General features: G+C 41.7%; 1 protein-coding gene and 1 long non-coding RNA gene across 2 annotated transcripts in view; both read left to right on the top strand.

Moving 5' to 3' along the window:
- LOC117512516 overlaps positions 1 to 18,303 on the top strand; it is a 528,597-nt gene that overhangs the window by 192,147 nt on the left and 318,147 nt on the right. The window lies entirely within an intron of this gene.
- The window catches only part of colec11 (collectin sub-family member 11), a 56,091-nt gene that overhangs the window by 2,593 nt on the left and 35,195 nt on the right, over positions 1 to 18,303 (top strand). Inside the window, exon 4 of the mRNA XM_034172569.1 lies at positions 17,428 to 17,481. Within this exon, the coding sequence (XP_034028460.1) occupies positions 17,428 to 17,481 (54 nt within the window). The remainder of the gene's footprint in view (positions 1 to 17,427; positions 17,482 to 18,303) is intronic.

Raw genomic sequence — 18,303 nt, 5'->3', positions numbered from 1 at the left:
TGCGTGAATTTTTTCACGCCTGTCGATTGTGTCAGTTGCTGGCAAGCAGCATTTGTGTGAGGACGTGCAGCGCGCTGGGCGGATTTTATTGCAAGGAAAATGACGGAACTAGTGCAGCAGCGCCTCATCCAATTTTGCCAGAAACTGAGTGACAGCCAGGTGGAAACCATTCGGAAGATTCAGACGGCTTTCAGTGACGATGATATGGGAATCACACAGATTAAGGAGCGGTACAACCGGTTTAAAGACGTCCGCACAACAGTGGAGAGCGAGCCACGCTCCGGTTGGCCATCAACATGCTGAAATGACCAGATCATTTCCAAAGTGAACGCTGTGGTGATGTGGGACCGTGTGACTGTCTGAGAAATTGCGGAAGAGGTGGACATCACTTTTTTGGCACATTCCATTGTGACAGAAGATTTGACCATGAAAAGGAGTGGCAGCGAAATTCTTTCCTGAAGCTTCTGACAAAGCAAAGCAGATTCACTGGTCATTTCAGCATCCTCTAATTTCCTGCTTTTAAATTCAGATAAAACTGAAGTTATTGTACTTGGCTCCACAAATCTTAGAAACGTGCTGTCTAACCAGATCCGTATTCTGGATGGCATTACCCTGACCTCCAGTAATACTGTGAGAAATCTTGGAGTCATTTTTGATCAGGATATGTCCTTCAATGCGCATATTAAGGAAATATGTAGGATTGCTTTTTTGCATTTGCGCAATATCTCTAAAATTAGGAAGGTCTTGTCTCAGAGTGATGCTGAAAAGCTAAGTCGTATTTATTTCTTCTAGGCTGGACTGTTGTAATTCATTATTATCAGGTTGTCCTAAAAGTTCCCTGAAAAGCCTTCAGTTAATTCAAAATGCTGCAGCTAGAGTACTGACGGGGACTAGAAGGAGAGAGCATATTTCACCCATATTGGCCTCTCTTCATTGGCTCCCTGTTAATTCCAGAATAGAATTTAAAATTCTTCTTCTTACTTATAAGGTTTTGAATAATCAGGTCCCATCTTATCTTAGGGACCTCATAGTACCATATCACCCCAATAGAGCGCTTTGCTCTCAGACCGCAGGCTTACTTGTAGTTCCTAGGGTTTGTAAGAGTAGAATGGGAGGCAGAGCCTTCAGCTTTCAGCCTCCTCTCCTGTGGAACCAGCTCCCAATTCGGATTAGGGAGACAGACGCCCTCTCTACTTTTAAGATTAAGCTTAAAATTTTCCTTTTTGCTAAAGCTTATAGTTAGGGCTGGATCGGGTGACCCTGAACCATCCCTTAGTTATGCTCCTATAGACTTAGACTGCTGGGGGGTTTCCCATGATGCACTGAGTGTTTCTTTCTCTTTTTGCTCTGTATGCACCACTCTGCATTTAATCATTAGTGATTGATCTCTGCTCCCCTCCACAGCATGTCTTTTTCCTGATTCTCTCCCCTCAGCCCCAACCAGTCCCAGGAGAAGACTGCCCCTCCCTGAGCCTGGGTCTGCTGGAGGTTTCTTCCTGTTAAAAGGGAGTTTTTGATGTGGCGCTGCTGCACTCGTTCCGTCATTTTCCTGGCAATAAAAATCCGCCCAGCGCGCTGCACACGTCCTCACTCAAACGCTGCTTGCCAGCAACTGACGCAATCAACAGGCATGAAAAAATTCACACATGCGCACGAAGGTTCAAGGTTGGCTCACGCAAGCAGGCTTGATTCAAATACATCAGGTTTTTGCAAAAAAGAATAAGGTCCGATACTTTTCAAACAGACCTTGTATGCACCTTAATAATTGTTCCTCTCTGAGAGACAGATTAATACGGCTCTAATGACAGAAATGGTAAATGGACTGCATATAGCGCTTTTCTGTCTGCATCAGATGCTCAAAGCGCTTAAGTGTAATTCAATTTATGGAAGTTTTGTATGAGTTATATTGTAGCCTGCGGTCTTTTGATGTCAGTTTCAATTGCAATTTCAGGGGCACTTCTAAAATATTAAAACAATAATAAAATAATAACCAATGGCTTTGTGCAAAATTATGTGGGTTTTTTGGAGACGCGGGGTTGTTCCGGGGGGTTGAACACTTCAAAGACATCATTAAAAGCTGAAAATTACCATGGCCTCCGTGCCCATAAGGAGTGAATGTAAGCTTCTAACCACAACTGTATGCTATAGATGTATACTTAACCAATTACTCTGAAAAGACATAATAAGTATACAATGTATATAAAAAGAAAGGTTTTCACTTAAAAAAGCCAGTTTTTGTTCTGCCTTAAAATTTTCAGTTTACCGAATTTGTGAACACATGTTGAGGTAAATTCTACAATGATTCAACAGCACAGTATCACAGCTTTTGGTGCTATATTCATGAATAATTAATATATGGCTTTGTGCTGATTGACATGTATTTCAGAAAACAAACAAACAAAAAAAAAGGCACGTGGCAGCCTGCCTGGCATTTGCCAAAAGGCACCTGAAGGACTCTCAGACCATGAGACACAAAATTCTCTGGTCTGATGAAACAAAGATTAAACTCTTTAGCGTGAATGTCAGGTGTCATGTTTGGAGGAAACAAGGCACCATGTTTATAGTGAAGCATGGTGGTGGCAGCATCATGCTGTGGGGATGTTTTTCAGTTGCAGGAACTGGGAGACTAGTCAGGATTGAGGGAAAGATGAATGCAGCAATGTACAGAGACATCCTGGATGAAAACCTGCTCCAGAGCGCTCTTGACCTCAGACTGAAGCAACAGTTCATCTTTCAACAGGACAGTTACTCTAAGCACACAGCCAAGATATCAAAGGAGTGGCTTCAGGACAACTCTGTGAATGTCCTTGAGTGGCCCAGCCAGAGCCCAGACTTGAATCTGATTGAACATCTCTGGAGAGATCTGAAAATGGCTGTGCACTGACACTCCCCAACCTGATGGCACTTGAGAGATGCTGCAAACAGGAATGGGCACAACTGCCACCCCCCCCCCCCCCCCAAAAAAATAGATGGGCCAAAGTTATGGTATCATTTTCAAGAAGACTTCAGGCTGTAATTACTGCAAAAGGTGCATCAACAAAGTACTGAGCAAAAGCTGTGAATATTTATGTAAATGTGATTTCTTAGTTTTTTTCTTTAACACATTTGCAAAAATCTAAAAAAAAAAAAAAATCACATTGTCATTATGGGTTATTGTGTGCAGAATTTTGAGGGGAAAAAAAGAATTTCATCTGTTTTGGAATAAGGCTGTAATGTTACAAAATGTGGAAAAAGTGAAGTGCTGCGAATACTTTCCAGATGCACTGTCTGTATTGGTATCATCATGTTTTTACATCCTAACATCAGCCAGGCTCTACTTTGAATCAGAGACTTGTTACAAGGAAACAATATTGCCAGGGAGCCACCATACTGTTACATACACACAATTGTGTGGAGTTCACGTACTGTTTATTTGCAATCCTATATTTGTGACTGTTACAGGCACAGTGTTGTAATGGTAGTGCTCCTGCCTCCCAATTTGTGATTTGTGATTCATAACTTTTTCATAAAAAAAAAAATCTGCACATCACTTACAAATAAAAACATAAAAGTGCAATCAAAAAACATAAGTGTGCCGCAACCCGAATCTTCACAAATACCCAACACCAATATACCAAACACAGGCCCTCCAAAATAATAATTTAAATAAATAAATGTTATTGTCCTTTGGCCACTCCCGTTTTTCGTTCAGGGTTGCCACAGCGGATACAGCCATACCCACGTTGCTTAGCTTCTGAGATCTGACAGGATCACACAGAGCAAACCAGCTATAAATGAATTAATAAATAATAATAAAAAAAAAACACAGTCCTATGACAATAAAATATAAGATATACATGGTTGGCACACTTTCAGAAACCCATCAGCGCTCAGACTAAACTTGCTTTTTTCAAGTTTTAATAAATGATAGCAATAAGGTATAGGCAATTACATCCATCTGTTGTATGGCTGGGGGGCCTGGCTGCCTTTTTGTTTCTGTCTTTTGTTTTTCCTTCCAGGTGGCTTGCATTTGGGACTGAGTGGCTGTGTTGCTGAGGTTATCAGGACCTCACCCTGATCACCTGCGGCTCGTCAGGACTCACAGCTGAGGTGCATCTATATGGATTGGAACATGGTGGCATTTAAGACTGGAGTATACAGTGTATATTTGCCAGAGACTCGACCTTGTGACAAGACGGGTGAGATCGTCGTCTCGGGAGCCATCTCATCATCAGTGGATGCAGAGAACGTCCAGGGTTTGATGCACGGTCTGTGAAAGAGGAGGGGGTGAGGTCTCACACTCGTCAGCACACTTCCTGAGGTACGTTAGATTTTTGTGACTAACATTTATACAGTCAGTAAATGTGGTGTCCCTCACACCTTTTTATATTGAGCTGTATGTTAGTCATGTATCGGCTTCCACTGCAGTGGAGTTTTGTGAACTGGATGTTCCATGCCTGCAGGTTGGGAAGCTGATTAGTAATCAAGCCAGGAAGTGTTTGCTGTTTGTACACCTTTAAGTGTTCTCTCTGTGTGTAGAGTGTGGACTCACATAATGGTTCCTTCTTTCACAGACTCGGTTTGTTGCGGCCACCTGGGGGGTGTTGGCGGGGTCCTTGGGTCCGAACAGCTTCTGGCTCCGGACCGTTAGCGCTGCTGGGAGCGCACCACGCCAGACCGCACTTTCTTTTGTTATTTTTTGTATCACTGTTATGTATTAAATTCAGTTAGCCTTTGTACCGTGCTCTGCTTATTTCATACTGGGTCCTTCAAACGCTGGTCAGTTCTCCGAGCTGCGTCCGACACATAACACCATCTCCAAGTTAGTAAGGGACACAGTGGTGACTCCAGGAACTCCAAAAACAGCAATCAGTGGACAAGGCTTCAGCCTGATGCCAAAAATGTGAGAGATAACATAAAAATACGAAATCCAATATGACTGAAGTTTGGGTCAAAGAAAAAAACATATGCCTTAAATCACTTAAAATGCATCTATCACACTGATCACAAACATTGGGACAGAGCCTTATTTTATCGTGCACCTGTTTTGTTGGATGATCTCACTATGGATATAAAACAGTCAGATTCTGTACAGACATTAAAGTCCAGATTTAACATGCATTTATTCTCCCTCTTGTATGGCATAGTTTGGAACTATGCTTCCTATCCTTTTAAATTCATTTTATTAGTAACAGAATAAGTCTCAACTTCATCTAAATTCTGGGTCTGTTAGTGAAGCTTGGGGCAAGCAGCTGGCAATCACCTTAGTATTTTCTCTGCTTTCTTGTCGATTTACTGTTGATGAATTATAGCTTAAGGCCCAATCCCACTGGGGAGAGGATTAATTGCGCATGAATTGAGTATACAAATTTCGGGCATTCGTTGTCATCTGCAGCAAAATTGGCCAAGAATGACAAATTTCTGAGTATGAATTACGGATATATTAATAATGTATGGTGAATATATGACGAACAATCACGAATGTATAACATGTATTGAGGAAACGGATTGGACGCACTGAGATTATCCAGGGCTGTGAAAACTCCGCGGATCCGCGGGATTCCGTGGATTTCATCATGGGGGGGCGGGGTGTTAGTGATGTACTCTTTAATGAATGAATGAATGAATTTATTTGGCAATAATCGTGAACATCACTGAGTTTTTAAAATACTTATCACAAAGCGTTCTTTTTTTTTTACGACATCATGTAAGTTTTATAAGTCCGCGGACACTGATCTGTGTGTTACAGATACAAATCAGTTTCCTCGGATCCGCAGAGTTTCGTGGAGGAAAAATGCCACTCAAAGTGTAGCCCAGTGGCTTGTAGCCGCTTTACGACAATTGTCGTAAAGCAGGACTGGTTGGTTGCTGCGGTGAGACTGTGTGGCTCCTGTGCAACGCCACAGCTAAACGTAGCATGTGGACATCCCAAACCTTTAGAGCTTTCAAGTTTTTAAAAGAAGATTTGTGCAGCATGTCTGTCACGGACTGACGTCGCACAGAGAGAAGATGGCGAGAAAGACTGTTTGAAAAGTCTAATAAGGACAAGAATCCGTGGACTCGTCGCTGGCTTCATCAACACACCTGAAACATAAAAGAAACAGGAAAAGTGAACTGTGCCCTCTCAGGAAACACAGTAAGAATTTTTCTCTCCCTGGAAAATAAACATTCTGCTGTTCAAACAGAATTTTAGACAAGATTATGTGACTTTTTCACTAATCTAGACTTTCTTTCATTGTAAAAAAAAAGACATTGTGGCTTTGAATGGCTTTAGGCTGCATGAATTTACACAAGAATATAAGTAACTTTTTACTATAAGGTATGTTGATATTTTACCATGATTTTCCAAATATTCTACAAGCTTTAGCTGTGGTTTTTGAAGTCTTCATGAATTTCATGTAGTTTAATTGTTCTGAGTTAATGCATAATTTGGTTTACATTAAAAGGAAAATCATTCCAGGTCCTACTTCCACGTCATATTCTGTTATTTCAACTTCATCATTGACAGGTCAAATAAAAGGTTGAATATAGGATCATTTAAATATCCACTAATTTTGAGATTTGTTCTTCCAGGAGATGCTGAAAAAGTATCATTAGATAAAAATTTAATTCTGGGGCCCCACAGATCAGCACTATTTCAAGCTCATTATTGCAGATTAATGGGCCTTTCACATGTCGGAAGCATCAGAGGCATTAGACGTGTTGCTTTTTAGAGGCGACTTCTGACGGGAGTGCGCATTGCCGCTTGTCGGCAGGCTAACGCGGTCAAAGTTCAACCCAATCTTTTTTTTTTTTAATTAAACAAAAGAAAAAAAACATAAGTTCAACCAGACATTCTCGCACACTCGTGTGGCTGAAACCGATTCCAGAGGAGAAAAGGGAACAAGAGTTGCGCGGTGAATTTGGGAAGAAGAGATGGAATTGTAACCCGGACAGAGGTGTGGGGGGAGTTACGCACGCAAAGTTTCTTTCGCAGAACTGGTGTTTGTGTGTTTATGCGCTCAGCCTGACGCCTCGATGGAATGACAAGAGGATGATGGACACTTTCCCACCGAAACTCTTGCTCAGTCATCCTTCCATGTGTAGCAGGACCCGGTGCTGACCAAGTCCTCGGGACGGCGATCTGTCATCTGATTAACAAAAAGAAAAAAACAAATTGTCCTGTGATTGTTTGTCTGCAAAACAGAGCGAGAGATGATGTGCGCACGAGTGACATGCGCACTCATCACATTTAGGAACATGTCTTAAAGAGCTTCCGTCTTCATTCACGTTCACTGTGCTGCTCTGAACTTGTTGAACACTGATAAATCATCAGAGGGACACTGAGGACTGTCAGGACGCAAATGTAAGTTGTTTTTTTTTTCCTTTTACTTTTCAAGTTGACTTTTGAACTTTCGACGCTCTGAGCTGTGATGTAGCTTTGCGCTGTCCAATAGGAACGACGCGTCGGGCCAAAACACAGAAGACTAGTGGCAGAAACCACTGATCTCTACAAATGGTAAATGGACTGCATTTATAAAACGCTTTTCCATCTGCATCAGATGCTCAAAGCGCTTTACAATTATGCCTCACATTCACCCCGATGTCAGGGTGCTGCCATACAAGGTGCTCACTACACACCGGGAGCAACTAGGGGATTAAAGATCTTGCCCAAGAGCCCTTAGTGATTTTCCAGTCAGGTGGGGATTTGAACCACAGATCAGTGCAGAAACCACGTGTCTGAAGAAAAATCCTTGGAAATGTTTTTTGTTGTTGTTGTTTGTTACCTCAAAATTTCTGATTACTGTTTAAAAAAGTTTAGAACACTTGTAATTAAATTAGCTAAATCAATAAATGGTTCTTTAGAAACCTTTCATCTGTAAATTAAAACCACCTCTTATTTCAGATTTCTTACCTCAAATTTCATTTCTTGTTTAACATAAGGAACCTTGGACATGTATTTTTAGACAAATAAAATAACATGGAAATTTGTACATTTTTTTAAGTCTGGTAGATTATTACTTGATTGTTCAAGCTACCTCAAGGAGAAGTGCACTGTTTAAGTGAAAATAATAAAATAAGGTGATTAAAATGAAATGATTATATATTTAGCATTTGTTCATTGTTCATTCAGTTTTTTAAAGTATCGGATCAGCACTCGGTATCGGCAGATACTCAAAATTAGATGACTCAGAATCGGATCGGGGCCAAAAAAACCTGATCGGGACATCCCTATTTGTTATGCATTCACAAATTGTCCACAAATCAGATACAAAGCAGACGTATTACAAACGCTTTATCCGTGACCACTCTGTATGCATTCGCTACAAATTATTTTAGTTCGTGATGTGGATGTGATAGGCACGCTATATATCTGTTTTACACACTGTCCCAGTCCGCTGCCAAGCCGCAGTGCCCCGTCAGGTGCGGATATCATTGGATAACGGCGGATATACAGCGCATAGATTGAATATGTATTGAGTATGTCAGCCCAGTCTCACGCTTTTCTTTTCGTGCTCCCGGCACGAAATGAGTCAAATTTTCGTGATGGGGCTTTTTTTTAACTCAATATTATTAACCCTACTCCAAACCTAACCTTAACCATAACGTACTCCTTCCCCCCCACCCTAACCATAACCATCCCCCCCCCCCATACACTTTTAATTTCATGCAGCCATCACGGAATAAATGAGAATTAATTCATGCTGCCGTGACGAAAATGAGGCACTTTTCGTCACAATTTCACGAACCAATAGATTAATGTATATTTCATGCTCCTGAATCACGACGTGCTGTGAGACAGGGTTGGAGTATGTATTGCGTATGTAAGGCAGATGTCATCCGCAACCAAAATTTTGTGCAGCTCAAAAATCCTGGTAACGGATAAACGTGCCTCTGCGGATAATTGCGGACGTGTGCGGATGTCGGCCAACTCATACAAGCATGTTTCGCGGATATTGCGGATGTTTAGCGAATATAAACCAAGTTTGTGTGCAGTTCATGTGCCAATCTCCCTAAACGCCAGTGGGACCAGGCCTTTAGGTATGGTTTGCTGGCCAGCTGATTCTGCTCTTTTTCTCTCTGTCTGAGGTGTGGAAGGCAAGGCATGGGATTGGTTGTGGCCAATCCCACTGTGCGCAGATGACATGAGCACAGCGACGTCAACAACATGAAGTCAGATTGGTCTTTTGAATGCTCGCTCTATTACAAATAAATCCTTCTCTTTTAATGAGCTGTTCAAAGAAAACTTGGACCTAATGTTTCTTACGGAGATGTGACAGAGAGATGGGGAGGTCACTCATTTGAATGAGCTGTGACAGATGAATGCTCAGTCCTTGGTTTGCCCCGCCTCTGGCGCAGTGAGGGTGGTCTTGCTGTTGTGTACCAGGACACATACACATGCATAATGATGAAAACTGACCATTTCTCCTCTTTTGGGTCCCTAATGATCAACGCTGGCTCCTCCGACTCATTTCATTGTTTCCTGATATACTGCCCTCCTGGACCCGCTGGTATCTTCTTAAATGATTTTAATGACTTTTTATCATTTTTAATCAAACTGGAAAAAGTCTTAATTCTTGGAGATTTTAATTTGCACGTTGATGATGGCTCATCCAGCCCAGCAGTTGAACTTTTATCTGTGACTGAATCTTTTAATTTCAAGCAGCATATGTTAGGCCCCACCCGCAGCAGAGGTTATACTCTGGACCTGGTGTTTTCATTTGGCCTGCATGTTAGAAATGTGCATATAGAGGATGTCAATCTGCGCAACCATAGCTGTGTGTTTTTTTAACTTAATGTTCCTCCTGAGCCAAGGCCTGTCCCTATAAGGGCAGAAAGGAGGATCATTACAGAGACCACAGCTGAGAGATTCTGTGCTATGTTTGATCCCTGTGTTTTGAGTTAATGTACTGATGTTGATGGCTTCATGTATTGTTTTAATTCACACTGTGGCTCTATTATAGACCAAGTGGCTCCACTAAAATTTAGCCATGTCTCTCAAAAGCTATCATGCCCCTGGTTCAATGAAAATATTTTGAACCTGAGAAGATTGTGTTGCAAGACTGAGCGCCTTTGGAAATCCACTAAGCTTGAGGTTCACAGACCACATCTCAGGGATCTAATGTCCACCTTAAATAAAACAATTAAGGAGGAGAGATCAAACTATTTCGCTAAACTGATAGCATCCAACAAGAAGAACCCTACAGTACTGTTTGACACCATAAGCTCTATTGTGTCTCCTGCTACTTCGGCTGCTCCTGTGCTTTGTAAGGCAGACAGCAATGACTTTTTGACCTTTTTTGTGGATAACATCATGGATATTAAAGATAAAATCCCACCACCTTCCTTGTGTAGTCCAGGCCATGCTGAACCTCCCTTGCATGTTTGGTCCTCCTTTAATCCTATGTGTCTTGAAGACATCTCACACTGGTGGCCAAAATGAAACCCTCCTCTGGTTCTACAGATATATTGTCGTTTAAACTGTTTGTGAATATCTTTGACACAATTGAACCATGGGTGACCAAAATGTTTAACTTATCGCTCTCTTCTGCTGTGTTTCCTAACACCTTCAAACATGCAGTTGTAGAACCAAAGCTTAAGAAACTAAACTTGGACCAATCAGAACTTAAGAAAAGGGCCAATATCTAAACTTCCCTTTTTGGACAAAATGTTGGAAAAAGTGGTCTCTGTACAACTTACATCATTCCTAGAGTCACACAACATCTACGACACATTTCAATCAGGGTTCCGTAAACACCATTCCACAGAAACTGCGCTATTGAAAGTGTCCAGTGACATCATGATATCTGTCGACTGTGGGAGATGTACAGTGTTGGTCTTGTTGGACCTGGCCTCGGCCTTTGACACGGTCAACCACCAGATCCTGGTAAACAGGCTGTGGGATCTGATTGGGTTGTCCAGTCCAGTGCTCCAGTGGTTCTCCTCATACCCGGCTGGTAGGAGTTTTAGTGTTTTTGTCAACCATATTATGTCCGAGCCAGGCAACCTGCTGTGTGGTGTGCCCCAGGGCTCTGTTCTGGGCCCTCCTGTTTTTGCTGTGTGTTCTTCCTCTTGATTGGATAATCCAGCAGTTCAATGATGTGATGTTCAGTTGTACTGTTTGTTTTAGGCTTCTGACATTCACAAACTGAGTTCTTTAACCAACTGCTTGACACAAACTAAGCAGTGGCTAAGCAACAACAGCCTTAAACTCAACCCAGAAAAAACAGAGATGCTCATTATTGCCCAACATAGTGCCATTCCCACCATCAAGCAGCACTTAGGTGATCTGAACCACTCGGCCAAAACTAAACCAAGGAATCTTGGGGTGATCTTTGATGAAGCCATGTCACTATAACACCATTCAAGGCAGCTGGTCAAAAACTGCTTCTTTCAGCTGTGCAATATTTCCAAGCTCAGACCCATGGTGTTTAAGGCTGAGCTTGAAATGATTATTCATGCATTTGTGTCCTTGCAGCTAGACTACTGTAACAGCCTGTACACATGTCTAAACAAGAAAGAGTTAGCTTGTACCCAGTATGTTCAAAACTCAGCCGCGAGGCTGTTGACCAGCACCAACAGGTCGTCCCATATTACACCTGTCTTAAAATCTCTCCACTGGCTTTCTGTTGTGTATTGTGTACAATTTAAAATCTTGGTGCTTACTTTTCGAGCCCTACATGGTCAGGCACCTACCTACATCACTGACTTAATCAAGCCCTACAGCCCAACTTGAAAGCTGAAGTCGTCTGGGCAGATCCTTCTGATGGCTCCATGAACATGCTTTAAAACTCATGGAGACCAATCCTTCAAAGCCACCGCGGCCCACCTTTGGAATGCACCTCCTTTAGACCTGCGCTCTCTGGCCTCAGTGGATGCCTTCGAAAAGCACCTTAAAACTTATGTGTTTCAGCAAGCATTATAAAATGTGCTGTGTTGCTGCATTTTATATTATGTATTTGACTGTATGATTTTAATATATGCTCACCACTGTGAAGCACTTTGTGACTACTGTCTGTGAAAAGCGCAATACAAATAAAGTTTACTTACTTTGTTCTGATTTGGTTCTATATAAAATGAAATAAATTGAAAATAAATTGAAATTGGGATACATTTTGGATAATTTGGACTTTGATAAGTGCAGCCTCTGTACTACTTTAAATTGAATAAGGGAAAGTCTTGATGATGACAAAAAGTTAGAAACAGCAACAGCCACGATCAGTCCACTTTACTGATAATAGTGCAGATAGCGGTTATTGAAATAAAATTAAATAACACCTCTAGTCTTTGCACAAGTCCTGCACAAACTTGTCAGCATCCGATGCAGATTGCAGCCATTTACTCTACCCTGTCAGGAAAGTGATATGCAGTTTAGCCAGATACAGCAGCGCAGGCCTGGGTCCTTGCTTGTAGAGTTGCGACATGGCGCCCTTAAACTCCGCGTGCCATTTCACCACTTTGGGGCTGTAATGCTTGTAGAACCAAATGTCCATTGTAGGTCAGGTCACCCTTCTTACGTACCTCGCAAATCACCAGATCTTTCATTTGAAAGTGATGAAAGCGCAGGATAACTAGTTGGGGTTTTCCTCCAGATGTCGGTTTAGAAGCTAAGCTCCAGTATGCCCTGCCTAATTTTGGCGGTAAAGCGAGCACTTCCATTCCAAAAACATCGACAAGAAGTTGGGAGAAAAAAAGCAGAAGGCGTGAACCCTCAATAGCTTCAGGTAAAACTAAAATTTGAACATTCTAGTATTTGCTCCATCTCTCCAGGTCTGCCAGCTTGGATTTTATGTTGGGATTTAGATTTTGCTGGGGTTTTTCTGAATTTGTGTCCTTGATGTCTGAGTCCTTTGCCCCTGTCTCGTTCGGCATCCCACTGTGTGTGTGTGTGTGTGTATGAAAGTGAGCCTGTGTTTGTCCCCCCCGTGCTCCCTGGGTAGGTGTAGGTGTTCTATGTGAAAGAATGCATGTGACCACGTGGGTGTGGCAGATTCCACTGTACATCCCTTGCTCCTGTACCCTGGGTGTGTGTGTCTTGTGTGAACATGTGTGTGTGTGTGTGTGTGTATATACATGAGCATTCTCCACTTGTGGCTGAGGAGACAACCCCAGGTTAACCCCAGGTTAACCCCAGGTTAAAATAAGAACAACCCCAGGTTTCTTTTCAGCACTGTAGCCAGGCTGACAAAGAGTCAGAGCTCTATTGAGCTGAGTATTCCATTAACTTTAACTAGTAATGACTTCATGACTTTCTTTGCTAACAAAATTTTAACTATTAGAGAAAAAATTACTTATAACCATCCCAAAGACGTATCGTTATCTTTGGCTGCTTTCAGTGATGCCGGTATTTGGTTAGAGACTTTCTCTCCGATTGTTCTGTCTGAGTTATTTTCATTAGTTACTTCATCCAAACCATCAACATGTTTATTAGACCCCATTCCTACCAGGCTGCTCAAGGAAGCCCTACCATTATTTAATGCTTCGATCTTAAATATGATCAATCTATCTTTGTTAGTTGGCTATGTACCACAGGCTTTTAAGGTGGCAGTAATTAAACCATTACTTAAAAAGCCATCACTTGACCCAGCTATCTTAGCTAATTATAGGCCAATCTCCAACCTTCCTTTTCTCTCAAAAATTCTTGAAAGGGTAGTTGTAAAACAGCTAACTGATCATCTGCAGAGGAATGGTCTATTTGAAGAGTTTCAGTCAGGTTTTAGAATTCATCATAGTACAGAAACAGCATTAGTGAAGGTTACAAATGATCTTCTTATGGCCTCGGACAGTGGACTCATCTCTGTGCTTGTTCTGTTAGACCTCAGTGCTGCTTTTAATACTGTTGACCATAAAATTTTATTACAGAGATTAGAGCATGCCATAGGTATTAAAGGCACTGCGCTGCGGTGGTTTGAATCATATTTGTCTAATAGATTACAATTTGTTCATGTAAATGGGGAATCTTCTTCACAGACTAAAGTTAATTATGGAGTTCCACAACGTTCTGTGCTAGGACCAATTTTATTCACTTTATACATGCTTCCCTTAGGCAGTATTATTAGACGGTATTGCTTAAATGTTCATTGTTACGCAGATGATACCCAGCTTTATCTATCCATGAAGCCAGAGGACACACACCAATTAGCTAAACTGCAGGATTGTCTTACAGACATAAAGACATAGATGACCTCTAATTTCCTGCTTTTAAACTCAGATAAAACTGAAGTTATTGTACTTGGCCCCACAAATCTTAGAAACATGGTGTCTAACCAGATCCTTACTGTGGATGGCATTACCCTGACCTCTAGTAATACTGTGAGAAATCTTGGAGTCATTTTTGATCAGGATATGTCATTCAAAGCGCATATTAAACAAATATGTAGGACTGCTTTTTTGCATTTACGCAATATCTCTAAAATCAGAAAGGTCTTGTCTCAGAGTGATGCTGAAAAACTAATTCATGCATTTATTTCCTCTAGGCTGGACTATTGTAATTCATTATTATCAGGTTGTCCTAAAAGTTCCCTAAAAGCCTTCAGTTAATTCAAAATGCTGCAGCTAGAGTACTGACGGGGACTAGAAGGAGAGAGCATATCTCACCCATATTGGCCTCTCTTCATTGGCTTCCTGTTAATTCTAGAATAGAATTTAAAATTCTTCTTCTTACTTATAAGGTTTTGAATATTCAGGTCCCATCTTATCTTAGGGACCTCGTAGTACCATATCACCCCAATAGAGCGCTTCGCTCTCAGACTGCAGGCTTACTTGTAGTTCCTAGGGTTTGTAAGAGTAGAATGGGAGGCAGAGCCTTCAGCTTTCAGGCTCCTCTCCTGTGGAACCAGCTCCCAATTCAGATCAGGGAGACAGACACCCTCTCTACTTTTAAGATTAGGCTTAAAACTTTCCTTTTTGCTAAAGCTTATAGTTAGGGCTGGATCAGGTGACCCTGAACCATCCCTTAGTTATGCTGCTATAGACGTAGACTGCTGGGGGGTTCCCATGATGCACTGTTTCTTTCTCTTTTTGCTCTGTATGCACCACTCTGCATTTAATCAATAGTGATCAATCTCTGCTCCCCTCCACAGCATGTCTTTTTCCTGGTTCTCTCCCTCAGCCCCAACCAGTCCCAGCAGAAGACTGCCCCTCCCTGAGCCTGGTTCTGCTGGAGGGTTCTTCCTGTTAAAAGGGAGTTTTTCCTTCCCACTGTAGCCAAGTGCTTGCTCACAGGGGGTCGTTTTTGACCGTTGGGGTTTTACATAATTATTGTATGGCCTTGCCTTACAATATAAAGCGCCTTGGGGCAACTGTTTGTTGTGATTTGGCGCTATATAAAAAAATTGATTGATTGATTGATCTTGGTTACGCCTGGCGGCTGTGCGTGGCATCTGTCAGTGTCATGAGGTCGTCTTGGTTACACCAGTCAGCTGAGCGTGGCATCTGTCAGTGTTGTGCAGTCATCTTGGTTACACCTGTTGGCTGAGCGTGGCATCTGTCAGTGTCGTGCAGTCATCTTGGTTACGCCTGGTGACTGTGCGTGGCATCTGTCAGTGTTGTATCTGTGGGTCCCGCACCCTGTTAACTGGTTTTGTTTCCTCGGTCTCTATGGGTTACAATGCTCTGTTCTATCTGTTGTGTTTTCATTTCTGTGTTCCGGGTTCGTGGCCGGGTTCGGTTGTTGGGGTGACACCAGGCAGCCGAGCACGGCGTTTCAACAGCTGTTCGCTGCAAGGGTCCCGTCCCTCGTGCACCTATTGGAATCCTTCTAAATGCTTTCTTTTCCTCATGTTTCTAGGATTCCTGTTGTCCATATCAAGTTTATGTAATCTATAATCTGTTACTCGGGTTGGATGTCACATTTTTTGGATGTAGTTTTATTTTCTCTTTGATCGTGAAGCCCCTTTTATTTCCTCTTGTTCCTTTTTGTCCAACTGTGCTTCCCCTCCTTCACGTAACCCTCAAACCTGTTGTAATCAGTTAACCTGTATTTAAGTCACACCTGGGTTTATGTTCCTTGTCTGTATTCTCACATGTTCTCTGCTGCAGTTCCTGCTTCACTCCTTGTCCATCTGCACGTGTGCTCACCTATTTGTAAGTTCACCTGTCACTGTCAGGTTTTTGACAGTCACCTTTTGTTATTGGTTCACTGGACCCTTATTGTATTTTTTGGATATGAATTCCTCTCACTGTTGGGTTTTTGACAGTCACTTTTTGTTATGCTGCAATTGACTGTTCACCAGGACTTTTTGTTACAATTGGGATTTTTGTCACATTGATGTTCTTGCCACTGTTTGTCACTGTTACATGTGGAGATTAAACACCTTGTTTTTTCACCCAACCCTCGTGTGTCTGGATACCTGCCTTGTGGGGTCCAACCTTCTCTTTAGTGGTACCAAACTGTAACATTTTAACCAATTCTTGTCTTTTTGGAGTGCAGAGTATTCAGCCTTGAGCTGATCCAAACATTGATCAATGCCAGTGTGTGTGGATTCAAGAGAATTAATACATAAACTGGTCGTGCACTGCCCATTGGACACTGTCCATCTTAGATGACAAACTTTCAAAAAAAGGCTTAAAGTCCGCAGGCAGCACAGCTCTGTGGTCTTCCAGCAGAAGGCTAATCTCTGCCATAATTACAGTCGCTGCAAGTGGCAAAATCTCTGTTTCGTTCAGACTTACTCTTTGACTTGGACATTTTACAGGTGTTCCAAAAGCAGTAAATATGAAAAATAAAAATAAAACAGATTCCAAACACAAAGTGCGAGGTTTGCAAGTCAAAAAATTGTGCTGTGCAGCGGAGCGAGCCAAATACACGTCTACTCACTAAACATATACCGGGCGTCCTGTGATTCAAATTTTAAGGCAGCCAGGACATTAACTTTTTAAACCAAAAATGGAAGAAATTCTGACTTCAACTTTTTACCAATTTTTTCTCAAAAGCAGTCCACTTTATCCTTGGCTGACCTCATTCATTTCAACAATTTTTGTTCAAATGTAATCAAATTTCTTAGTTATTTTGTTAATGTGTTGACAAACAGGGACAGGAGGGTTGCTTAGTTGTTGGTATTGTTGCCTCACAGGGAGACGTTCCTTGGCTTGAATCCGACCGAGTATTTTCTGTGTGGTGTTTGCAGATGCTCAAGCTTCCTCCATCTTCCAAAGACATGCATGTTAGGTGAACGGGAAACTGTTAATTGTGTGATTAAGTTCATCTGTATGTTTTGCCCCAACAATAGTTTGCCGGCTGGTCCAGGTTGTGCCCTGTATCTTGCCCAATGACCACTGTGATAGGCTCCCCCTCCTCATGACCTTTAACTAGAATAAGCAGGTTTAGAATGGACAGACCTGAAGGAGTGAAAACAACGCTTCCATGTGCAGATTTAATTCTAAAATTCCTTTCACATGTGCCTCCTTGTGAACAGTCTCTACATAGTGCAGTACATTTTATGGTTGTTTCATAATGTTTTATTTCAGGGGCAAAAGGAGATATGGGGGATCCAGGTCCAGTGGGCCCCAGTGGAGAACCAGGTGAAATATTCTCCCTTATTTTTCTGTTTATTGTACCCTTTTCTGAGACAGCCAAGAAAGAACGGCACACCTGCACTACATCAGAATAGTTCTACATTCGGATAAACAGCACTATAGCATGTTTATTACAACACAACTTCATCAACTCCACCTTTGTCAAAATATATTTTTTACTAGCACATTGCCCATGGGGAACCATGGGCTCCAGATTGGTTAGTGTTTATAAAATAGACAGCTGACATTTTTCAAGAGTGGTAATAAATTATGCAAAGTTTCTATAATGAGTTAGAATAGTGTTTGAGTCCAGAATGTAATTATCAGTGTCCATTGTTCAGTGTTGTTAGCTAATATCTGTAGTTTCTCCAAAAATATTTGTCCTATTAACATTCCATTTTGGCAGTGTTCATCCTTGACCCAAAATACATAAGAATACCAAACAGCAAGTGTCAGCCCTCCCCAGTTTGTCCATGAATTAAGATATATGCACAAATGCACGCAGAGCTTTTTGCCACAGGTGCTTTTATTTTTACACACCCACAAACAGAGATGGTGGCAGAAGACATCAAACACACTAGACTTATGACTCATGGTAGCAACAACATGACACTTAACTAAACTGACTAAACCAATTAAAGCACAAAAAATACAATGAATCAATAATGCTAACAACACAGTTAAACTAATATGAACCACAATGACATTTAAAATCCCAAAACCCAAACTCCCATGGTGCATTGCAGCACAATGTCCATAGTTCACTGTTGTTAACTAATATCGCTAATTTCTCTATAAATATTAGTCCTATCAACTTTCTGTTATTGC

Source organism: Thalassophryne amazonica, chromosome 1 (genome assembly GCF_902500255.1).
Source record: "Thalassophryne amazonica chromosome 1, fThaAma1.1, whole genome shotgun sequence".
NCBI lineage: Eukaryota > Metazoa > Chordata > Actinopteri > Batrachoidiformes > Batrachoididae > Thalassophryne > Thalassophryne amazonica.
Note: the sequence above shows the minus strand (reverse complement) of the source record. Positions and strands in the feature narration are given on the sequence as shown.